The sequence below is a fragment of the Neoarius graeffei genome, chromosome 17 (genome assembly GCF_027579695.1).
Source record: "Neoarius graeffei isolate fNeoGra1 chromosome 17, fNeoGra1.pri, whole genome shotgun sequence".
In the NCBI taxonomy this organism is placed as follows: domain Eukaryota; kingdom Metazoa; phylum Chordata; class Actinopteri; order Siluriformes; family Ariidae; genus Neoarius; species Neoarius graeffei.
In genome coordinates this window covers 43,523,609-43,549,956 of record NC_083585.1, presented here as the reverse complement: position 1 = coordinate 43,549,956, position 26,348 = coordinate 43,523,609, and the positions used below count along the sequence as shown (strand labels likewise).

The following is a 26,348-nucleotide window of genomic DNA, read 5'->3' as shown; positions in this document are numbered from 1 at the left end:
ACATACAGCAGATTGTACCACTCACACATAATAGCATATAACAGTACTTTTATCAAATATTTCTGCAGCTTCTGTCATTTTGTCAACAATTATTTAGTTTCTGTTTATTACATTTTTTTTTTTTAGTTCAGCTGTAATAAACAATAACATGGTTACTCCTGTGTACTTATGTTCATTGAAGGGCAGTACTGTTATACTAGTATTATGCCGTTCTACAGAAATATACTTCTCACACATTGATAATTTATAATCTTCTATTTAAGCATGGTTTATTAATCCAACACTGCTCACTGTCTGTTCTCATTTTCTTCCTCACGCTCTGGAAGGTCTATAAGGAGAAACTCTATGGAAAGAAGTATGTGTGGTTCCTCATTGGCTGGTACGCAGACAACTGGTTTAAAATCAAAGACCCAGCCATTAACTGCACGATGGAGCAGATGACCGAGGCTGTGGAGGGACACGTCACTACAGAGATCGTCATGCTGAATCCTGAGACCGTTCGTGGTGCCTCCAACCTGGTGGGTGAAATATATTTTTGTTTTTATGCTAATGTTGGTGCAAGATTAAGAGGACGTCATTCAGCCAGATGTAAAGAAGTATGGGAGTTGAAATACTTTCAGATAAAAGGTATTAAACCTTGGTAAACTTTAGTTTGAATACACGACAGTATAAAGGGACATAATTGGATGTTATACTCTTGATGGTAGATTTACATTGTTAGTATCCTTCGGGGAAACAAACCTGGACAGTATCTTATTCTGACATTGAATTATAAATAAGCTGTTTCAGTTTATTAGACATTTCACATTATTATGTTCAATGAAGCAACCATGGAAAACTTGAGCCAGTGTTTTAAAGGCTAAGTGTACTCAGGTGTCAGTTGGACATTTGCTTCCAATGTAGTCAGGCATAGTTGTGTATAAAGTCAATATATGTACAGCACTGTGCAAAAGGCACATGTAAAGAAATGCTGTAGACCAAAAACGGCTTAAAAATAATGAAATTAAATGCTGCAACATTTTAAAAAAATACTATAAACAGCAGTAAGCTATAATAAATCAGACAAAGTCAATATTTGGTGTGAGACGACCCTTTGCTTTAAAAAAAAATAGTAGCCTCAGGTACAGTGAGTGCAGTTTTATAAGGAAATTAGTTGTTGGTTTTACTGAGCATCTTACAGAACCAGCCACAGCTCTTCTGGACACTTTGACTGTCACACTCACTTCTTAATTTTGCACAAAACCCCAGTAGCCTTCATTATGGTTTCTTTTTTAATCTGAAAAGTGGTCTTTTATGTAACATGCTGCTCAGATACAAACATTTTATTTCTGTAACATTTAATTCTATGCTGGAAAACGAACGTTTGGACTCTAAAATGTTTTTCTACTGACTCGATAATGTAGAAGTCATAAAATCGAAATCTATAACAAGGTTTGCATGAAAAAAAATATGGTGCCTAAGAATTTTGCACAGTATTGTCCATGTGTTTTATTTCATGATGTAAAACATCTAAGAAATTATAGCCCTGATGACTAGCTTAAATTGAAATTGTCTGGCTGGCTACTCACTGTGACATGAGTCTAGTTCAGTCTGCTTCTCCGTCCAGTCTAACGTAGCAGGTGAGAGCCAAGTATATTAAAATCCTAATGACATCTTTCTTGTCAGTAATTAGCTTTGGTTAAAGTATTGCTCCAAGTAACCTTGGTATTGAGCTTCTGATTAGTGCAGTAATCCACTTAAACAACTATTTTGATTCTTAAATTCAGTCCTGTTTTACCTATTCAGACTTCCCAGGAGTTTCTGGCTCAGCTCATGTCTCGTCTTGGTGGGAAGAACCCTGAGGAGACAGGTGGTTTTCAAGAGGCTCCCTTGGCATATGATGCAGTGTGGGCCCTTGCTTTGGCTCTTAATAAAACAGTTGCACCGCTACAAGCGAAAGGAAGAAGACTTGAGGAGTTTAATTACAACAACCAGGACATCACAGCCGAGATATATCGGGCTCTAAATACCAGCTCATTTGAAGGCGTATCAGTGAGTAAAACATTGATGTTAGGGGCAACATTAGAAATAGACAAATATATGAAAGATGTAAGAATGCTAACAGCGCTTCCCAGGGGCTGTTAGCATGGCTGCCCACTGCTCTGGGTATGTGTGTGTGCTCATTGCTCACGTGTGTCTGCATGTGTGTGTTCACTACTTCAGATGGGCTAAATGCAAAGAGGAATTTCACAAGCGTGTGATGAATAAAGTTGTTAAAAAAAACAAGATGAATTTAGTTTAAAAAATGCAGTGATGGATAATCTTATTTGAAAAATATGACCCAATATGTTGTCAAGCTTAATGAAATAATTGTAGATTGCACTAAAGTATTGTACTAAAACACAAGTTATTCCATGAAACCGAGTCGTACATGAGCTGATAGCTGACGAGGTGCGTAGCATCGAGTTGGCTATAAGCCATGTATGATGAGATTGAGTGGAATAACTGTTTCAGTCTATCCATGTTCACTGGATTTTGAGAAACAGAGCATTTTTATTTTTTGCAAATTTGATAAATAAAAATTTTAGACACAATGTCCGACAAAAACATTTCTGCTTAGAATGTAAACAAACCGGCGGAATGACAGTAGCAATTTGTGAAAAATGCAATAATAATAATAATTCTTAAAATTTTTTTTAAAAAATACGTTCTGACCATCAAATACTTTCATTCCATATTTTGTTGCATTTTGGGATTTTGTTTTCGAGTAGAGTCTTTATTACGTCCTCAGTTGGTTCAGCAACACATTCCACCATTTTGTTTTTCTTTATTCACGGTATATGAGCTGATAGCCTAGTAGTAGAGTAGCCAATCAGAGTATGCGATTGCTCATATCCAGTGAATGTGGATAGAATAAAGGAGGATATTTTATAGGTACTGTATCAATATTCCTTTTGCTTGTAAATGCCAGTATGTGTGTCTTTCTCAGGGCCATGTAGTCTTCGATGCTCAGGGATCCAGAATGGCTTGGACACTCATAGAACAACTGCAAGGTATTATCTTACTATCAGTTGTGTCCATTATGTCAAAATAACGCTCAAGAATTTGCGTCAATAAAAAATGCCAACATTTTTTTCCCCAAAATTTCTCGAAAAGGCTTTTTTTTTTTCATTATATTGAATCAGCCTACAGCCTGTAGTCTCATTAGTTAGCACTTATTAAGCAGCTGTAATAAAGATTTTATGCATGTTTGTCCCATTGCTTCATTTCCATAATTATCTATTGTTTTCAAATGCATTGACTCAGGATTTAAGCCTCATTATTTTTCGTAAATGACTATTTTGTAAATTAACGTTTTGCTAATGAGGAGTTAATCTCTTTTTCTTCTAAAATCTACTTAAAGAATAGCTTTATTTCATGCCATCCACAATCACTAATAGGATGACTCACAGGGCCAAACTGAGTATTTCCTTTTCTGCCCTTTGACACCTCTTATCTGAGTTTTTACCAGCTTCACTGTTTAATTTTGTAGGTGGGAGTTACAAGAAGATTGGATACTATGACAGCTCAAAAGGCAATCTTTCGTGGTACGGAAATGACAAGTGGATAGGTGAGACAGATCGATTTTTTTTTTCTCCTCTGTCTAGACAACTGTCGCCAGCTTTGTTCATTTCATTCACTCTCCCTGTCCGTTCCTTTATATTTGTCGTGATTGAAGATTACTGCTTCAATAATCTTTACTCGAGGGGGGGCGGCTCTGAAATGCAAGAGATGAAATCTGTAGTGTCCGAAATGTGAGCTGTTGATGAACTAAACACTGATTTGTGAAATGTTTTGTGGTTTTAAAATCAATGTTAAGCATGGCTGGGCCTTGCCTACTAAATCAGCATCAGTCACCAGTGTTCTGCTTTAAAGGAGAACAAGATTCTTGAAAGTATACAGTATTTTTCATATCGTCAAAACTAAGCATAGAAAGTCTTAAAAAATTCTGGATTTTTTTCACAGTTGTGTTTGCATACACTTATCATGGACGTGAATGTCATGGCAATATTGGGCTTTCAATGATTTCTTTGAAATGTTCTTTTCCTGTGGCAGAATGATTTTACAACATACATTCACTCAAAAAAAAAAAAAGAATTCAGTGCACAGGTTTTAATTAATTTCTGGTTTTCTGAAATCAACACGGGACCAAAATTATACCTACAGCGTCAAAAATATGCATACAGCAGACCTAATACAGCAAGTTTCATTTTGATCAGATGCTTTTGATAGCCATCAGAAAGCTTCTGGAAGAATTCAGGTTGGATATTTGACTGCTCTTCTTCTTCTTTTAAGAAATAAAAACTTTTGCACCAAATTCTTGTGTTTTTTTTCTTATAAAGCTGTATGATTGCAATCATTCTTACCCAGAAAACGAACAGTTCAAAAAATCAGTCAAGGCCCAATATTGCCATGACATTCATGTCCATGATGAGTATATGTAAACTTCTGACCACAACTATAATTGTACTTTCATTTAAAAAAAAAAAAATCAACATTAGTTAGCATTTCTTTAATGTTGTGTGTGGCTCAAGGCTTTACGCATTATGTAAAAAACACACACATATTTGCCTTACAGTTTGTGTGCGTGATTGTTACTGATATTATGCGATTAACCTCCTGAGCTCCTCTTTCATAAATCTGACATCTGGCACTGTGGGAGACGGCTGCCTCTCCAGTAGCTCTGTAGTTTTTAGCTCTTTAAACCTCTTTTTTTTTCACTTTTTTACTTTTCTGCTCTTCTTATGAAGACATAGTGTGTTTTTCTTCATATCCCATGGATATTTTTAACTTTAACATGCAACCAGGAGCCAGTTTTCTCACTTATTCAAGAGAGGAGCTGCTGGCCCTAAAAACAATGGGATGAGCTGGGATATGACACCCCATCCCGGCGGAGCTGAGGAGGAGACCCAGGGGCTGCAAAGCCGGGGCTAAGCTAAAGGCTAGGCTAGCGGACAACTGGCAGTGCTGCAAACCATCCATTCCCTCCGTTATCATGGGGAATGTGAACTCACTGCCAAATAAGGTCGACGAGCTATCTGCACTGAACAACCAGCAGATTTACCGGGAGAGCAGCTTATTTATCTTTACGGAGACATGGCTAACCCACCTCGTACCGGATGCTAACGTGGACCTGTGGGGATTCGCTGCTGTGAGAGCTGACAGAGACACTAAAGCATGTGGGAAAAACAAAGGTGGGGGACTCATCATTTATGTGAACAACCGCTGGTGTTACCCGGGACATATCTCCGTAAAGACAGTCTTGTGTTGCCCGGACTTGGAGCTGCTAACCATTAGTCTGCGGCCATATTATCTGCCGAGGGAGTTCAGTCACGTGATCACCATCTGTGTTTACATCCCTCCGAGGGCAGACGCAGCCACTGCATGTGAGAGGATTCACTCTGTCACAGCAAGGCTGCAGACACAGTACCCTAAGGCATTTATGATCATTTCTGGGGACTTTAATCACGCTACTTTGGACTCTACCTTGGCTGCTTTTTACCAGGTTGTGGACTGTCCAACAAGGAACAACAGGACAATTGACTTACTGTATGCTAATGTGAGGGATGCATACAGAGTCACACCCCTCCCCCCACTAGGGAAGTCTGACCACAACCTGATTCATCTACAGCCGAAGTACAACCCCCTGGTCCAAAGGCAGCCTGCAACAACTAGCTCCATCAGGAGGTGGTCCCTTGAAATGGAAAATGCCCTCAGAGACTGTTATGACACCACGGACTGGGATGTGCTGCTTAGCCCACACTGTGAGGACATAGAGGGGCTGACACACTGTTTGACGGATTACCTCAACTTCTGTGCAGACGTGGTCTCCCCCGCTAAGACTGTACGGTGTTACTCTAATAACAAGCCATGGGTAACACAGGAAGTCAAAGCTGTCCTCAACAGGAAGAAGGCCGCCTTCAGGAGCAGGGACAGGGAGGCAATGAAAGCAGCACAGCAGGAGGTGAAACACTGCGTGAGGGAAGCTAAGGACAGCTACAGGAGAAAGGTGGAGCAGAAGCTGAAGGAGAACAGCATGAGGGAGGTCTGGGAAGGTGTGAAAACCATCACAGGCCACAACACAAAGACCAGAGTCGTAGGGGGGACAGTGGAGAGGGTGAATGAGCTGAATGACTTCTTCAACCGGTTCAGCCAGCCCACATACCCCCCACCCTCCCCCTCACTGCAGCCATCTCTCCTTCTTCCCTCAACACACCTCCCCCCAGTCATCGCAGCAGCCCTCTTCTCCTCCTCCCCCACCTCAACACAGACTCCTCCATGCATCACTGCAGACCAGGTCAGAGGTCACCTGAGGAAGCTTCACCCCAGGAAAGCAGCAGGCCCGGACAAGGTGTGTCCCCGACTACTGAAGACCTGCGCTGCTGAACTGGGTGAACCACTCCAATGCATCTTCAACCTTAGCCTGCAGCTGGGGAGAGTGCCCACCCTCTGGAAGACATCATGCATCGTTCCAGTTCCCAAGAAGAATCGGCCCAGCGAGCTGAACGACTTCCGACCGGTGGCACTCACTTCACATCTGATGAAGATGTTGGAGCAGCTCTTCCTCAGCCTCCTCAGACCCCAGGTGCAACATGCCCAGGACTGTCTGCAGTTTGTGTATTGGGCAGGTGTTGTTGTGGAAGACGCCATCCTCTACCTGCTACACCGAGCCCACTTGCATCTGGATAAGGGAAATGGCACAGTGAGGATCCTCTTCTGGGACTTCTCGAGTGCCTTCAATACCATCCAGCCCCTTATGCTTCAGGACAAACTGAACAGGATGCGAATGGACCCCTGCCTGGTCATCTGGATCTCCACCTACCTCACTGACAGGCAGCAGTATGTCAGGCTGAAGGACATCACGTCTGACACTGTGATTAGCAGCACCGGAGCACCCCAGGGCACGGTGCTAGCCCCTCTTCTCTTCACCCTGTACACCACGGACTTCTGCTACAACTCAGAGCTGTGTCACATTCAGAAGTTCGCTGATGAGACAGCCATCGTGGGGTGTATCAGGGACGACAGAGAGGAATATAGGAGCCTGGTGAGGGACTTTGCCGTTTGGTGCAACAGGAACCATCTGCAGCTCAACACCTCAAAGACCAAGGAGCTGGTCATTGACTTTGGGAGGTCCAGACCAAGGTCACGACCAGTTCTGATCGAGGGAGTCGAGGTGGAGGCTGTGGATTCCTACAAGTACCTCGGGCTGTGGCTGGACAGCAAGCTGGACTGGACTTGCAACACCAACCACCTGTACAGGAAGGGACAGAGCAAGCTGTACTTCCTGAAGAGGCTGTCGTCCTTTAACATCTGCAGGAAACTCCTGTGGATGTTCTATCAGTCCGTGGTCGCCAGTGTCCTGTTTTACACCGTGGTGTGCTGGGGGGGCAGCACATCCAAGAAGGACACATCCAGGCTGGACAAACTGATCAGGCGGGCCGGCTCTGTGGTCGGCATGAAGCTGGACTCTCTGGTGACGGTGGCAGAGAAGAGGTCTATGGACAAACTACTGAACATCATGGACGATGCCAGTCACCCTCTGCACACCGTCATCAGCAACCAGAGGAGCCTGTTCAGTGACAGAATGCTCCTTCCCAAGTGCAGGACTAACAGACTTAAAAACTCCTTTGTCCCTCACGCCATCAGACTGTACAACTCCTCTCTGGGGGGGAGGAGGGGTAACAGGAGGACAGAGGATGGGAAGGAGCCGTAGCCTAGCCTGACAAAAAGCAATACTGGACAATGTGCAATATAAATGTGCAATATAATATGCAATACCTCTCCTGCTGGACTTTTTTCATATCTTTTTTTTTTATTTACATTTGTATATGTAAATACTTAATTTATTTAGAAGTTTTCTCTATTTTCTAGTCTCTGTTTATCCTGTCATGATGCTGCTGGAATTTTTAATTTCCCTGAGGCAACCCTCCCAAAGGGATCAATAAAGTTCTATCTAATCTAATCTATCTATCTGACATGGATTCATGAATGCCATGACTAGGTTGTCAATAAACCACTGACGCAGTAAAATGCAAAATTACTGAATATTAAATTATGACTATACCTCAAAAATTTCCAATCATACTCCAAATTTCCTTTAGCGTTAAAAGCAGATTTAAATGTCCCTGTGTATTCCTGCTTTACTTCTTCCATATACTTAGGATGCTATTTACAAGCTCAGCCACCCCCATGAGTCAACCTCGGTTGAAGCTCTAATCAGTCCTCCATGCTCTGGTCTCATTGAGGAAGGAGGTTCTGGCAGCATGACATTAGTGAACTGACATTGGTATCAGAGAAGAAACGTGACCAGAGAATTGACTTCAGCTTGTTCACTTCAGCAGACACCAAAGTCAGGACTAAAGCTAATCAAGGCTGTAAAAGTAAAATAAAACGGTTCAAATATCATTTTGGTAACTTGTATTTTGAGGTGACCTGTCCAGGGTGTACCCCGCCTCTCACCCACACTGTAGTCAGCTGGGATAGGCTCCAGTTTGCCCGCGACCCTGTAGAACAGGATAAGCAGCTACAGATAATGGATGGATGGATGGATGGATATTTTGAGGTGCATTTTTATTTAATTAAATTGTATTTATGATATTAGGAAGGATTTATTAGGAAGGATAAATCGAGTGATAAAATGTCTATGTGCAGCATGTTTGTAGTTCTATGTTCTAAACATTGATATTAAAGTAAGATGATGCTAGTTTATTTTGGTATAGTAAATAGCAGCTTCAACTTTAGCCAACTTTCTGATGTGTGCTGTTTTAGGAAACTTTTTCTTGCCCACCAATTGCTCGTAATTGCAGTAATCTTTATCCTGACGTGTGACCAGTTTATTTACGGCTTACTTTCTTCACGCCTACAAAATAAGTCCATGCCATGTTTGCTCTTGCTAAAAAAAAAAAATGCAAAATAGAGGCACAATACAAATAACCCAGAAACTCTCATGGTCTCTCTCTCTCTCTCTCTCTCTCTCTCTCTCTCTCTCTCTCTCTCAATAGAGCCTTTGGTATTTAATTAGCATTAGACTGATTGTGCTATCCTCAAGCTACTCTTTGACTGCTAGCATTTAAAAGAAGAGAAACTGTTCAAATTGGCCCCAAACTTCGAGTGAAACTTTTGAAATGAACCCATTTAGAATTTCTCTGTGCATGTCTGCAGCATATTGCCTGCTCATGCTCTCTTAGCTCCTGCACGGTAGCCCCTGACAACCACTCGAGCATGTCTTTCCTTTCCAAATAGCTTTGGCAACTGTTGTGAAGTGGGGTCTCCATGGCAACACACTGTCCTGATTCTTAGATCAAGGACGAAGGAAGGTTTTAGTGTGTAAATGCGTCAAATGACAGCACTCTTGAGCTCACACCCACGCTCGTCGTCTTGAATACATGACCCTCGCATGTTTTTCCATCTTTGTGAGGACCTCACATTAACATAATGATTACTGTAGATATTTAACGCTTATGCCTGCACTTAACCCTAACCCTTCAGTTTTAATTTCAAACAAAGACTCTAAAAACATATTTTTGTGAGGACATTTTGACACTTTCCTATCATTTGGTCCTTTTTATTATTCACTAACGCGTGCGCACACACACACACACACACACACACACACACACACACACACACACATTGAGCAACACTGGGGCTTGCACTGGTGAGCACAGTGATAAAAAGCCAGTGTGGACCCATCTGCGCCCTGATATTATGAAACGAATCAAAAAGAACACAGATGTCATGACACTCCGTGGCACCTGAGCTCTAACAGGGACACATGGCCCTCACGCTCTCTTCTCCATAATGGCTCATGCTGTTCTGGCAAATACAATGTTTGTTTTACTGAGTAAAATATTCCTCCCTGTGAGACTTACATTACAACCTTTATTCATTAGTGAAAGTTTAAATGGTGCCTTGCTTATTATTCTGATTTTAGAGCCAGGGATGTCAAACTCGCTCCTGGAGGGTCTTTATGTTACAGAAATTTGTATTTACCCTCTTCTAACACACCAAACGCAGCCCATGCAGCCCTGGGAAGTCTCTAATGAGATAAAAGCTAAACTCTCTAGTGCTGCCACTCTCCAGGCCTGGAATCTGATGCCGCTAATTCATTCATTCATTCATTCATTCATTATCTCTAGCCGCTTTATCCTTCTACAGGGTCGCAGGAGCCTATCCCAGCTGACTACGGGCGAAAGGCGGGGTACACCCTGGACAAGTCGCCAGGTCATCACAGGGCTGACACATAGACACAGACAACCATTCACACTCACATTCACACCTACGGTCAATTTAGAGTCACCAGTTAACCTAACCTGCATGTCTTTGGACCGTGGGGGAAACTGGAGCACCCGGAGGAAACCCACGCGGACACGGGGAGAACATGCAAACTCCACACAGAAAGGCCCTCGCCGGCCCCGGGGCTCGAACCCAGGACCTTCTTGCTGTGAGGCGACAGCGCTAACCACTACACCACTGTGCCGCCCCGATGCCGCTAATGTCAGGAATAAAACATCTCATCTCATCTCATTATCTGTAGCCGCTTTATCCTGTTCTACAGGGTCGCAGGCAAGCTGGAGCCTATCCCAGCTGACTACGGGCGAAAGGCAGGGTACACCTTGGACAAGTCGCCAGGTCATCACAGGGCTGGAATAAAACATAATGAATATAATATAAACAATTATAATTAACAACAGGAGTTCCCACCCTGGAGTTGATTATTTTCCTGGAACTGCACACTCTCAAGTGGTTTGTTCTGCTTATACCACAACAATTCGCCAACAATTAGTTTAACAGTCTTAGTTATTAAAACCAACCAAATATGTGAGCATATTTTTAATAGGTTTATACTTCAAAATTTAATGTTGTGGAACATCTGTGCTTACTACGGCTGCACAGATATAACAGATAGACTGTGGAATGTCTGCTGTCACCGATTTTATAGTAACTATAAACAGTAGCTCCATTAACAACATCCCCCCCCTTCTTTCTCTTGTGAAGTTAATAAGACAAAAAATGCAGCTTGTGATGTTACTGAGAAAATCCTCAGCTCTGAAGACTTAAAGCTAAAGCTACAACTTTTTATAATATCCACATTCACCGGATATGAGCAGTCGCGCGCTCTGATTGGCTACTCTACTACTAGGCTATCGACTGATCTACCATAAGTAGAGAAAAACAAAATGGCGGAGCGTGTTGCTGAATCAACCAAGGACAAAATAAAAACTCTACTCGAAAACAAAACCCCAAAAATTATCAAGTATTTAAAAGAAACAGAAATAGTTAAAAGAATATTGTTGTCGTCACCCCCAATATCTCCTGTTCCACACTTCAGCCCAGTTGGTGGTGGTGATACACCTTTAAGTTGGTTTGTCAACCACCAAAAAACCCTAAAGAAGAAGATGATGGCGGAGCGTGTTGCTGAACCAATTGAGGACGAAATAAAAACTCTACTTGAAAACAAAACCCCATGAAAATACAAAAAAAAAGCAACAAAATATGGAATAAAAGTATTTGGTGATAAGAATGTATTTTTTTTTATTGTTCAAGAATTATTATCATCACATTTTTCACAAATTGCTACTGTCATTTCACCGGTTTGTTTACATTCTAGGCGGAAATGATTTTGTCAGACGTTTTGTATGACGTTTTTATTTATCAAATTTGCTAAAAGTAAAAATACCCTGTTTCTCAAAATCCAGTGAATGTGGATAGAATGACAGTTATTCCACTTAATCTTTTCATGCATGGCTTATAGCTGACTCGGTGCTACGCGCCTCATCCACTATCAGCTCATGTACAACTCGATTTTGGAGAATAACTTAAATATTTTGCCTTGAACAAAGTGCTGAAGCTGGAGACTCCTTCTATAAACATTAAATAAAATACTCTGTGATATGAATCCTTATCCTAGGAGCATTTTTCTTTGTGATATAACAACTCCTATTGTTAGATATTAATTAATTAAGCATCCGCTTTACAAGTTCCTGTGAATTGGCTGTAGTTTAAAAAAAAAAAACATATTACAACATGCACAGGCGACTATTCACCAAATGACCAGTGATTCTTCACCAAATATTTAAGAGCTGCTGTCATTCCGGAGGTGGGATATGTGTTGATGAGATTCAGAAAGGAAATACTGTATTTAATCACTGCTATACACCATATGCTTTGCTTCATCTCATTAGGCTCTTTATGTCCTGACTGATGGAGCAATTGTAACCTGCACATGTAGCTGAATGTACAACCCCGATTCCAAAAAAGTTGGGACAAAGTACAAATTGTAAATAAAAACGGAATGCAATAATTTACAAATCTCAAAAACTGACATTGTATTCACAATAGAACATAGACAACATATCAAATGTCGAAAGTGAGACATTTTGAAATTTCATGCCAAATATTGGCTCGTTTGAAATTTCATGACAGCAACACATCTCAAAAAAGTTGGGACAGGGGCAATAAGAGGCTGGAAAAGTTAAAGGTACAAAAAAGGAACAGCTGGAGGACCAAATTGCAACTCATTAGGTCAATTGGCAATAGGTCATTAACATGACTGGGTATAAAAAGAGCCTCTTGGAGTGGCAGCGGCTCTCAGAAGTAAAGATGGGAATCCCCCTAATTCTGCGCCGACAAATAGTGGAGCAATATCAGAAAGGAGTTCGACAGTGTAAAATTGCAAAGAGTTTGAACATATCATCTACAGTGCATAATAGCATCAAAAGGTTCAGAGAATCTAGAAGAATCTCTGTGCGTAAGGGTCAAGGCCGGAAAACCATACTGGGTGCCCGTGATCTTTGGGCCCTTAGACGGCACTGCATCACATACAGGCATGCTTCTCTATTGGAAATCACAAAATGGGCTCAGGAATATTTCCAGAGAACATTATCTGTGAACACAATTCACCGTGCCATCCGCCGTTGCCAGCTAAAACTCTATTGTTCAAAGAAGAAGCCGTATCTAAACATGATCCAGAAGCGCAGACGTCTTCTCTGGGCCAAGGCTCATTTAAAATGGACTGTGGCAAAGTGGAAAACTGTTCTGTGGTCAGACGAATCAAAATTTGAAGTTCTTTATGGAAATCAGGGACGCCGTGTCATTCAGACTAAAGAGGAGAAGGACGACCCAAGTTGTTATCAGCGCTCAGTTCAGAAGCCTGCATCTCTGATGGTATGGGGTTGCATTAGTGCGTGTGGCATGGGTAGCTTACACATCTGGAAAGACACCATCAATGCTGAAAGGTATATCCAGGTTCTAGAGCAACATATGCTCCCATCCAGACGACGTCTCTTTCAGGGAAGACCTTGCATTTTCCAACATGACAATGCCAAACCACATACTGCATCAATTACAGCATCATGGCTGCATAGAAGAAGGGTCCGGGTACTGAACTGGCCAGCCTGCAGTCCAGATCTTTCACCCATAGAAAACATTTGGCGCATCATAAAACGGAAGATACGACAAAAAAAGACCTAAGACAGTTGAGCAACTAGAATCCTACATTAGACAAGAATGGGTTAACATTCCTATCCCTAAACTTGAGCAACTTGTCTCCTCAGTCCCCAGACGTTTACAGACTGTTGTAAAGAGAAAAGGGGATGTCTCACAGTGGTAAACATGGCCTTGTCCCAACTTTTTTGAGATGTGTTGTTGTCATGAAATTTAAAATCACCTAATTTTTCTCTTTAAATGATACATTTTCTCAGTTTAAACATTTGATGTGTAATCTATGTTCTATTCTGAATAAAATATGGAATTTTGAAACGTCCACATCATTGCATTCCATTTTTATTTAAAATTCGTACTTTGTCCCAACTTTTTTGGAATCGGGGTTGTAACTTAATGTAGCTGAAACTGCACAGCTACATTAAACTTCACACCTGAAAACTACAAACGAGAGTATTTATGCTGTGATCTTCTCCCGCTGCTACTTCTCCGGATATCTGTCATGGTGCCAAACAACATTATTTCCTCACTAATGCTCCTCTACTGATGAATTTTGAGCTAAAGCTCTGTCATCTGTCTATTCCTGTGTTTTGACTTTTGAAGTCTGTCATAAATGGGTTTCCATCATTTTGTTCTGCACTTCCACTCCTTCCCGTTGAGTTCTTTACATCTTCCACCCCACCCCCCACCCCACCCCCTGACTGATTTATCTGCACTTTGCAGGCGGAGGCCCTCCAAGAGATCAGACGGTGGTGTTAGAAGATTTTCGTTTCCTTTCCCAGAAGCTGTTTGTTTCTGTATCTGTGTTTGCTGGCCTGGGAATCATCCTGGGCATCGTTTGTCTCACATTCAACATCTACAACAGCAACATTCGGTAATCACTCAGTACAGATGTGTAGTGTAATTAGGTTGTGTGTAATCTTGGAGCTCAGGGTATAAATAAATGCAACTCTGTTTAGATTCTGAGCTCGGGTTATTTATTCTGTGGGACATAAACCACTCAATAAATTGTGGCATCCTCCTTTTCCTGACTCCTCACATCCTGCTCTGTGTTTAATCTGGGCAGAAGTGGAGTTCAAGCTTTTGTTAAATGGCTGCATGTGTAGTGTTGAAATGAATATATATAATATTATATAAACAAGGGCGTGGTGGTGTAGTGGTTAGCGCTGTCACCTCACAGCAAGAAGGCTCTGGGTTCGAGCCCAGTGGCCAACAAGGGCCTTTCTGTGTGGAGTTTGCATGTTCTCCCCGTGTCCGCGTGGGTTTCCTCCGGGTGCTCCGGTTTCCCCCACAGTCCAAAGACATGCAGGTTAGGTTAACTGGTGACTCTAAATTGGCCGTAGGTGTGAATGTGAGTGTGAATGGTTGTTTGTCTCTGTGTCAGCCCTGTGATGATCTGGTGACTTGTCCAGGGTGTACCCCGCCTCTCACCCACAGTCAGCTGGGATAGGCTCCAGCTTGCCCGCAACCCTGCACAGGATAAGCGGCTACAGATAATGGATGGATGGATTATATAAACAAGTCATTAAGTATTTGTACATGTTAATATCAGTATTTATGAATTAGTCATATTTTACGTGACATTATGGACTTCTATCATTTAACAGATTTTTAAAAATAAAAATCGTCATATCATTTTCAAGTAAACTCCACAAACAGTGTACATAATGAAAATTACATTGAAATGACTGCAGTGCCTGCTGCTTAGACCTCTTGTATGAAATGAAAACGCAGCCTTCAGTTATTCATGTTATGTTTTAATATCTACAGAAGACACATGAGTAAAAATTTGTAAAATGCATTCAGGAAGCTCTGAGTCCTGACATCATGCCTGTTTGTAGGGGTGTTAACCATCCACCGATTTGAATCGATGCATCACTTTAAAAGGCAATGATTAAAATGAATTGATGCAACAATTATAAATCGATTATTAGCAATTCATTGTTATCAAAAAATGACAAATAACTGGTATGTAAAAAAATTATGAATATACTCCCCGGCCACTTTAATAGGAATTTGTTCTTGATTGTAAGATTCCTGTTCTTGGCTGCAGGAGTGGAACCCAATGTGTTCTTCTGCTGTTGCATGCTGAGATGCTTTTCTGCTCACCACGGTTGTAAAGAGTGATTATATGAGTTACTATATCCTTCCTGGCAGCTCGAACCAATTTGGCCATTTTCCTCTGACCTCTCTTATCAACAAGACGTTTCCACACACAGAACTGTCGCTCGCTCAGTGTTTTTTGTTTTTCGCACCATTCTGTGTAAACTCTAGAGACTGTTATTTACGTGTGAAAACCCCAGGAGATCAGCAGTTTCTGAAATACTCAAACCAGTCCATCTAGCACCAGCTAGTGAAAGTCACACTTTGAGATCACAATTTTTCGCATTCTGATGTTTGAAGTGAACATGAACTGAAGCTCTTGATTTGTATCTGCATGATTCGATGCATTGTGCTGCTGTCAAGGGATTGGCTGATTAGTTAACCGCATAAAACAGCAGGTGGATGGGTGTTCCTAATAAAGTGGCCACTGAGTGTATTATAAACAGATCTGTAAATACATTACTAGACTAACAAGATGATTTGTCCATAACTTTGATACTTTTAAAATAGCCTTCTATACTCAATCATCATCATTTACAAATGAACAGCAGACCTGCTCCAGATTGAGAACAAAATTGGTCACATATCTGGGCGTTTCTTAGACTACGGGCACTTTCATGTCCTTTGATCATATTTTATTTTTAAAAAAAAAGGAAATTTCACACTTTCATAGTTATCTTTACAATGAAAGTGCTTTAGGAAATTTTTACCGGTAGTCTACGATGACTTTTTCACCTTTTTCAACATCGTTATAGATGCAAATATTGCTGTTTTGTGCCTGTCCCACACCCAGACTTCTGATCTTCAATAATGAAAATAAAGTGTAAAAAAATGATTTATCTAAATTTTTTAAATGTGACTGAATAAAGTATCAGTAAAATAATCAAAACATAACTGGGGTATTTAAGGTCAAACAACTATTTATGTGATTTTATATACCAAATGTAGTTGTCCCACAGTATTGCCGTAATTTCCAACACAACACTGTAATATCCCTTTAAAAAGTTTGTATGAAAGACTGTTTGGGTAGTTTCTATGGAGATGAACACTGACATCACAGCACATGTCTGATATGGAGGAGATTTTGAATTTCTTCACACACTTTTGAAGAAAACTCAAGGTAAATATTGCTTGAAATGAAAATATTTTTATTGTATGTAATTTCCAAACATGCCGTAACATCAACTGAGTTTGTAAATAAGTTGATTTTTTAATGTACATAGATGTATTTTGCATGCATGAAATGCTAGATACCAATTCATAGCTAATATGTGATGCTAGCTTAGATTTTTTCACCAAATACTGTAGGATTGTAATTTCCACCTCCGTAATTTCCAACACATTACCTTCTTGGGTGGAAATTACAAAGGTGTGGTGGAAATTACATTTATGCTTACAGGTGCAATTTTTATAGATTGTGAGGCTACATATGTGTGACTTATTTATAAAAATATACAATGTTAATGTATTTATTCAAAGGTATATTTGTTGAAATGCATTTTCATCTGTTTTTAAGATGCCACGGAAGTCTATGGCAGAAAGGTCCCAGGCCTACAGGGACAGAATAAAAAAAGACCCTGTCAAATATGAAGAGCGACTGAAAAGAGACAGGGAGAGAGATATCTGAGAAAAAAAGAAAGAGGGATTGTAAAGCCAATTGCAGAATTATCAAAGAGAGAACAATGCAAAAGAAGGAGACGGGAGAATCAATATAAAAAAATATCGGGAGAAGATGAAGAAAGCTCTTAAGGTACAGGCCTACCTTGCTACCACTACACCACCAAACTCTCCAGATTTGGTGCAACCAGAACATGATGTCTCTCCACCTCCCACACCACCCTCAGTATCACCCAATGCCCAACCTTCAACTCAAAAACAAAGGGGAAGGAAAAAGGTTTTAAGAAACCGTTCAAAAGTGTATGCAGCATTGTATGAAAGCAATGTTAAGCTTGAGAAGGCTCTGCAGAAGGCCGAGAAGTACCGCAAACGGTACGATCGATTAATGAAAAAAGTGAGGCAGGCTGACTCGCCGAATGCCAAGTCTAAAAAGCAGCTGGCAACAGCACCACACACACTAAGGAGAACTTTGGCCTCATCCCTGAGCCCATACCAGTGACAAAGCGCCACAAGGAGATTAAGACGGTAGTATGGAAAGAAATCTGCAAAATTTGGCCTTGAATTAGATTGTCACGGTTTCTCTCTCTCTCTCACACACATATACTCTCTCTCTCTCACACACACACACACAAAACCTCACTTTCATGCACACATAAATTATCTCTCACACATACTGTCTGGTCACTCTAAATGCTCGCTGGACAAACCACTCTCTCTCTCTTTCCCTCCCTCTCTCTCTCTCTCTCTCTCTCTCTCTCTCACTCTTTCTCTCCCCTGTGTTCAGAATACTTTACAGTTCATGTTATATGATAACTGATATGATATAGTTTAAGGTGTCTTTTAAAAGTTTTCTTCAGAATAGTGTTCATCTAAGAGACTGATTACAATTTTACAATACCAAACACACACGCACATGCGTGTGCACGCATGCTCAAGATGCTTTACAGACACTCAAGATGGTTTACAGTTCATGTTGCAGTGCATTGACATGACAAAGGTTTAAGTGTTTTTTTTTTAAAGTATTCGGAAATTCATAACAGTGTTCATCTAACCAATAAGAATGTTACAATTTTACATTCACAACTTTGTTTGGCTATTTTTGGTTATAGTTGTTTACAGTAAGACTGTACTGTTCATCTTTTTATGGTAAGAGACCAAACAGACTAAATTGATTTGTTTAATGAAATTGTGTGCTTAAGGTTTTAAAATAAATGTCTTGTTTTTCTATATGGTCCATTCATTGTAATTTCCACAACACCCAGTAATTTCCACCGCACCCAGTAATTTCCACCACCCCATACCTTTTTTAAAAAATAGTTACAAAATTCTAATCACTCATTAAAAACTTCTGCATAGTTTATGAGATAATGTTCCACTTAATATAAAAACACATAGTTATTTCCTGAAATGTATCTAACCATTTCAATATTATACACTACCGTTCAAAAGTTTGGGGTCACTTTGAAATGTGCTTATTTTTGAAAGAAAAGCACTGTTCTTTTCAATGAAGATCACTTTAAACTAATCAGAAATCCACTCTATACATTGCTAATGTGGTAAATGACTATTCTAGCTGCAAATGTCTGGTTTTTGGTGCAATATCTACATAGGCGTATACAGTGGTGCTTGAAAGTTTGTGAACCCTTTAGAATTTTCTATATTTCTGCATAAATACGACCTAAAACATAATCAGATTTTCACACAAGTCCTAAAAGTAGATAAAGAGAACCCAATTAAACAAATGAGACAAAAATATTATACTTGGTCATTTATTTATTGAGGAAAATGATCCAATATTACATATCTGTGAGTGGCAAAAGTATGTGAACCTCTAGGATTAGCAGTTAATTTGAAGGTGAAATTAGAGTCAGGTGTTTTCAATCAATGGGATGACAATCAGGTGTGAGTGGGCACCCTGTTTTATTTAAAGAATAGAGATCTATCAAAGTCTGATCTTCACAACACATCTTTGTGGAAGTGTATCATGGCACAAACAAAGGAGATTTCTGAGGACCTCAGAAAAAGCGTTGTTGATGCTCATCAGGCTGGAAAAGGTTACAAAACCATCTCTAAAGAGTTTGGACTCCACCAATCCACAGTTAGACAGATTGTGTATAAATGGAGGAAATTCAAGACCAGTGTTACCCTCCCCAGGAGTGGTCGACCAACAAAGATTGCTCCAAGAGCAAGGCGTGTAATAGTTGGTGAGGTCACAAAGGACCCCAGGGTAACTTCTAAGCAACTGAAGGCCTCTCTCACATTGGCTAATGTTCATGTTCATGAGTCCACCATCAGGAGAACACTGAACAACAATGCTGTGCATGGCAGGGTTGCAAGGAGAAAGCCACTGCTCTCCAAAAAGAACATTGCTGCTCATCTGCAGTTTTCTAAAGATCACGTGGACAAGCCAGAAGGCTATTGGAAAAATGTTTTGTGTGCGGATGAGACCAAAATAGAACTTTTTGGTTTAAATGAGAAGCGTTATGTTTGGAGAAAGGAAGACACTGCATTCCAGCATAAGAACCTTATCTCATCTGTGAAACATGATGGTGGTAGTATCATGGTTCAGGCCTGTTTTGCTGCATCTGGGCCAGGACAACTTGCCATCATTGATGGAACAATGAATTCTGAATTATACCAGCGAATTCTAAAGGAAAATGTCAGGACATCTGTCCATGAACTGAATCTCAAGAGAAGGTGGGTCATGCAGCAAGACAACGACCCTAAGCACACAAGTCGTTCTACCAAAGAATGGTTAAAGAAGAATAAAGTTAATGTTTTGGAATGGCCAAGTTAAAGTCCTGACCTTAATCCAATGGAAATGTTGTGGAAGGACCTGAAGCGAGCAGTTCATGTGAGGAAACCCACCAACATCCCAGAGTTGAAGCTGTTCTGTATGGAGGAATGGGCTAAAATTCCTCCAAGCCGGTGTGCAGGACTGATCAACAGTTACCGGAAACGTTTAGTTGCAGTTATTGCTGCACAAGGGGGTCACACCAGATACTGAAAGCAAAGGTTCACATACTTTTGCCACTCGCAGATATGTAATATTGTATCATTTTCCTCAATAAATAAATGACCAAGTATAATATTTTTGTTTCATTTGTTTAACTGAGTACTCTTTATCTACTTTTAGGACTTGTGTGAAAATCTGATGATGTTTTAGGTCATATTTATGCAGAAATATAGAACATTCTAAAGGGTTCACAAACTTTCAAGCACCACTGTAGAGGCCCATTTCCAGCAACTATCACTCCAGTGCTCTAATGGTACAATGTGTTTGCTCATTGCCTCAGAAGGCTAATGGATGATTAGAAAACCCTTGTACAATCATGTTAGCACAGCTGAAAACAGTTTAGCTCTTTAGAGAAGCTATAAAACTGACCTTCCTTTGAGCAGATTGAGTTTCTGGAGCATCACATTTGTGGGGTCGATTAAATGCTCAAAATGGCCAGAAAAATGTCTTGACTATATTTTCTATTCATTTTACAACTTATGGTGGTAAATAAAAATGTGGCTTTTCATGGAAAACACAAAATTGTCTGGGTGACCCCAAACTTTTGAACGGTAGTGTATTTCAGGTTGTGGTGGATGTAAGCTTTGTGTTTGGTCCTCATCACAATTAATTTATCTAATCCACAAATGTATGGTAATTGCAATATAGGTATAAACTGGTAAAACTACAACCCCGATTCCAAAAAAGTTGGGACAAAGTACAAATTGTAAATAAAAACGGAATGCAATGATGTGGAAGTTTCAAAAGTCCATATTTTATTCAGAATATTACATAGATGACATATCAAATGTTTAAACTGAGAAAATGTATCATTTAAAGAGAAAAATTAGGTGATTTTTAAATTTCGTGACAACAACACATCTCAAAAAAGTTGGGACAAGGCCATGTTTACCACTGTGAGACATCCCCTTTTCTCTTTACAACAGTCTGTAAACGTCTGGGGACTGAGGAGACAAGTTGCTCAAGTTTAGGGATAGGAATGTTAACCCATTCTTGTCTAATGTAGGATTCTAGTTGCTCAACTATCTTAGGTCTTTTTTTGTCATATCTTTTGTTTTATGATGCGCCAAATGTTTTCTATGGGTGAAAGATCTGGACTGCAGGCTGGCCAGTTCAGTACCCGGACCCTTTGTCTACGCAGCCATGATGCTATAATTGATGCAGTATGCGGTTTGGCATTGTCATGTTGGAAAATGCAAGGTCTTCCCTGAAAGAGACGTCGTCTGGATGGGAGCATATGTTGCTCTAGAACCTGGATATACCTTTCAGCATTGATGGTGTCTTTCCAGATGTGTAAGCTACCCATGCCACACGCACTAATGCAACCCCATACCATCAGAGATGCAGGCTTCTGAACTGAGCGCTGATAACAACTTGGGTCGTCCTTCTCCGCTTTAGTCCGAATGGCACGGCGTCCTTGATTTCCATAAAGAACTTCAAATTTTGATTCATCTGACCACAGAACAGTTTTCCACTTTGCCGCAGTCCATTTTAAATGAGCCTTGGCCCAGAGAAGACGTCTGCGCTTCTGGATCATGTTTAGATACGGCTTCTTCTTTGAACTATAGAGTTTTAGCTGGCAACGGCAGATGGCACGGTGAATTGTGTTCACAGATAATGTTCTCTGGAAATATTCCTGAGCCCATTTTGTGATTTCCAATATAGAAGCATGCCTGTATGTGATGCAGTGCCGTCTAAGGGCCCGAAGATCACGGGCACCCAGTATGGTTTTCCGGCCTTGACCCTTACGCACAGAGATTCTTCCAGATTCTCTGAATCTTTTGATGATATTATGCACTGTAGATGATGATATGTTCAAACTCTTTGCAATTTTACACTGTCAAACTCCTTTCTGATATTGCTCCACTATTTGTTGGCGCAGAATTAGGGGGATTGGTGATCCTCTTCCCATCTTTACTTCTGAGAGCCGCTGCCACTCCAAGATGCTCTTTTTATACCCAGTCATGTTAATGACCTATTGCCAATTGACCTAATGAGTTGCAATTTGGTCCTCCAGCTGTTCCTTTTTTGTACCTTTAACTTTTCCAGCCTCTTATTGCCCCTGTCCCAACTTTTTTGAGATGTGTTGCTGTCATGAAATTTCAAATGAGCCAATATTTGGCATGAAATTTCAAAGTGTCTCACTTTCGACATTTGATGTGTTGTCTATGTTCTATTGTGAATACAATATCAGTTTTTGAGATTTGTAAATTATTGCATTCCGTTTTTATTTACAATTTGTACTTTGTCCCTGTGTGAAAGTGGTCTTGCACTGTTGAGAAATTATGTATATCATACTATTTTAAAATAAATATCAAATATGTACATGTGATGGAAATTACATTTGTTCAATGCGGGTTGGAAAATATGTAAAAAAAAAAACCACCAGTTTGTCTTGTAATGTTCGTGCGTTCTCTTATGGATAATCAAACTAGACTAGTTATACTAACCTATTAGACTGTGACAATTTTGATATGAACACTTTTTTCCCTCAAGTTCACAAGGCCAAAAGTGCCCGTAGTTGAAGAATCGCCCATCTATTGGAGGCTGCTAAAATAAATCATACTTTTTTGTAGCAGATTCAGTCAAATATCAGATCGTTGCTTTATGAAATGAAATTGGTTCATATCATGTGGAAGTCTGAGGTACTTGTTTGAGGATATCTTTATTAATGCCAAATGACTGCTGATAGCAAATGAACTGTTCATGAAGTAAAGCGTAAAAAAAAAACAATTGAAGAATTCACTGAATTGAAAGCATTAATTGAAAATAACACGCATAGTATATGCTGAGTTTTTATTTTGAAGTCAAATGCCCAATTAGACCATGTTAATGTCATGTAAAATGTGAATATGAATGTTGATCTAAAATAGTCACATCCAACAATAGCAGCGCTTTGTTTTTATAATGCCAATAACTGCATAAAGCCAGAATGTTAGCTGCTGTTCAGACTCTGAGGAGGGTGCAGGACATTTGAAGAGACAGTGTAGTGCACAGTGGTTCAGAAGAAGGATGTCAGAGAAGCAAAAGTGATAATGTACAGTACGAGTATTTGGTAAGGCAAAAAGACCCCCATCAAAGGAAATTGAAATTCAGATTCAAAAGATGTTAAATGTGATTTTAAATATTGATAAAATCATAGTGTTTATGTCTATAAACATGTCTGCAAAGCTTTGTGGGATTATTTGGAATAACCAGTAAAACCCTGACACCACATGATGTGCACCTAGTGGGTTAAATTTTACAGGAATTCCCTCTCATGTGTCTGGATTGCTGCTGTGATTCAGGCAAGAGAAAGCGTGTTAGAAAGGAAATTACACGTACAACATTTTTCTGGCCAAGTTATAAAAATACCTTATGAAGTACTTATGCATAATGGGCGCGCTTCATATTAAGAGCAATTGATGTATTGTAGAATAATTTTGTCCTTACAAATTGGTGTTGCACTTTTTTTCTTCTTTACAAAGGATTAAAATGGAGCGTGTGTATTAACAGGTACATCCAGAACTCTCAGCCGTACCTGAATAACATTACAGCTGTGGGTTGTGTGCTTGCCCTGGCTGCTGTTTTTCCACTGGGAATTGACGGGCTTCATGTAGACAGATCTCGGTTTCCTGTGGTGTGTCAGGTAATATGATGAGTGTATTACTATTTCCCTATTCTCCTATACTGTTTATTTGTCATGCTTAGACAGGATCTTATCATGTGCTTAATACTCAGTTATAACTGTCTGTCAGAAATGCGTTACTTTCCTCTTGTGTATCCACACATTATCTGTTCCTGTAGTTCCGCCTGTGGCTGCTGGGGCTGGGATTCAGTTTAGCTTATGGCAGCATGTTCACTAAGATTTGGTGGGTTCATACCGTGTTCACTAAGAAGGATGAGAAAAAAGAGAAGAGGAAGGTAAGCGATGAAATTTTGTGGATAAAAAAAATTGCAGAAAGCAATATGTAAATGTAATTTGAGTTTGGTTAATTAGGAAGAACGCTAACACTAATTATAGGACTACATAAAATCTACAACAATTATGAGGGAAAAAAACATGAATGTGTGTTTAGATTTGTTGAAAATGTGAGAATACTCGCTGATTTTTCTCTCACAGTTGAATGTGAGTGTAATATCATTGTCATATCACAGCAATCTTAAGTTTTTTTTCTAAGTAGAAGGCTCTTTTTATTACACACTTCACACCTCCATTCACTGCCTCCCTCTACACACACACACACACACACACACACACACACACACAGCACACAGTATTTAGATGCATGTCCAAATATTGTATGCTCTTGATATTTGCATCAGCATGTGTTTTCTATTTGTGTGTGTGTGTGTAACACACATACACACAATCCAAATTCATTAATGAATATATGAATACTGTGTGTGTTGAGGTTATTACATGGTGGCGTGTATGAAGTTTTATGAAGTTTATTTTTGAGTAGTGAATATATTTCGAGAGTGTTTTTCAACATGAGAAGATAAACTTCATATCTTCGTGCCATCATGTAATATTATTTTTTTATTATTATAGACACATCCACAAAAAAAAACAAGTTCATCAAAAGAATTTTAATTTTGAACCAGCTTGCCATTTTGACAGCGCGTGTCTAGTCAGCAGGAAAACACTGGGAGTGACGTCATCGGAGTGAAATATCAGGAATTATTATCCATACAGGACACTTTTTCAGTGGAATAAAAACGTGTTCTATTCCCTTCTAGCGGGTTTCATTCATTTGGTTTGATAGCATGCAATATTGTTAGCATATCGCTTATCCTACGTGTATTACGTCACTCTAGCCAATGGAGAATGAGCGTTGAATGTTTTACGATATTGCATGGTTGTCAAGACAACATGACGTCACACATCAGAGACGTAAAACTTCCATGCTAGCGAGCGACTGGGACAATTTGTAAACAAACCTGGCTGCCAGGTTTGCTTCGTTAAATGCAGAAGATTTTGAGAGAATTTTGAAAGAGAAAGACGCGCTGAATGTTTGAAAGAAATGTGTATGTATAATAATAATAATAATAATAATAATAATAATAATAATAATATTGGCTGGCTTTTCTTCATGGTATCTGAGATATATTCCATTCAGCTACTCGTCTTTGACTCATTCAATATCATGCTAGCTGAATGGAATATATCTGATAGACCACTCAATGGCAGCCAATATTATTTAAATAGGTCACTCAGATTCACAATGTATTTTGTACAAAAAATGTTTTTCAACATGAGAAGATAAGGGTAGTATCTCAGTGGGCTGCGACAGCCCACAACTAGTTGGAGACACAACAATTGCAATAAAATATGCGAATTAGCGACAATTTTCACTTGGAATCACACTGAATTGATATTCATATATTTTACCGCAATTGTTGTGTCTCCAACTAGTTGCAGGCTGTCAGAGCCCGGCTTTCCCTCGGCAAGCAGGGAAGTAGAGGAAGCTTCACGGAAACTGACTTGAGAAGGGTTTGCGACGGCTTTGCGACACCAGCAACGCATTTGCGGCTATTTTGAGAGAAATTTTGTCGCACAAATTTTTTGAACATGTTCAAAATTTCAGTGACGAAGGAGCGACACTTTGTGACTCATGCGAGGAAATTAAGAAGCCCCGCGAATGTTTCAAGACACTTTTGAAACGCTCTCGCGAATGACGTTCGCAACTTGTCGCAAGCTGTCGCAGCCCAGTGAGATACTGGCTTAAACTTCACATCTTCAAGCCAGTGTGTGAGTTTCTTTTTATTATATACAGTGGTGCTTGAAAGTTTGTGAACCCTTTAGAATTTTCTATATTTCTGCATAAATATGACCTAAAACATCATCAGATTTTCACGCAAGTCCGAAAAGTAGATAAAGAGAACTCAGTTAAACAAATGAGACAAAAATATTATACTTGGTCATTTATTCATTGAGGAAAATGATCCAATATTACATATCTGTGAGTGGCAAAAGTATGTGAACCTTTGCTTTCAGTATCTGGTGTGACCCCCTTGTGCAGCAATAACTGCAACTAAACGTTTCCAGTAACTGTTGATCAGTCCTGCACACCGGCTTGGAGGAATTTTAGCCCATTCCTCCAGACAGAACAGCTTCAACTCTGGGATGTTGGTTGGTTTTCCTCACATGAACTGCTCACTTCAGGTC

The 26,348-nt window shown here is 39.9% G+C and overlaps 1 protein-coding gene across 4 annotated transcripts in view; it reads left to right on the top strand.

Annotated features, from left to right (window-relative positions):
- gabbr1a (gamma-aminobutyric acid (GABA) B receptor, 1a) overlaps positions 1 to 26,348 on the top strand; it is a 171,868-nt gene that overhangs the window by 122,818 nt on the left and 22,702 nt on the right. For all 4 annotated transcript variants that reach the window (XM_060944267.1, XM_060944268.1, XM_060944270.1 and 1 more), the window contains 7 exons: positions 327 to 518; positions 1,786 to 2,031; positions 2,969 to 3,032; positions 3,512 to 3,589; positions 14,185 to 14,335; positions 23,693 to 23,825; positions 23,984 to 24,100. In XM_060944267.1, the coding sequence (XP_060800250.1) occupies positions 327 to 518; positions 1,786 to 2,031; positions 2,969 to 3,032; positions 3,512 to 3,589; positions 14,185 to 14,335; positions 23,693 to 23,825; positions 23,984 to 24,100 (981 nt within the window). The remainder of the gene's footprint in view (positions 1 to 326; positions 519 to 1,785; positions 2,032 to 2,968; positions 3,033 to 3,511; positions 3,590 to 14,184; positions 14,336 to 23,692; positions 23,826 to 23,983; positions 24,101 to 26,348) is intronic.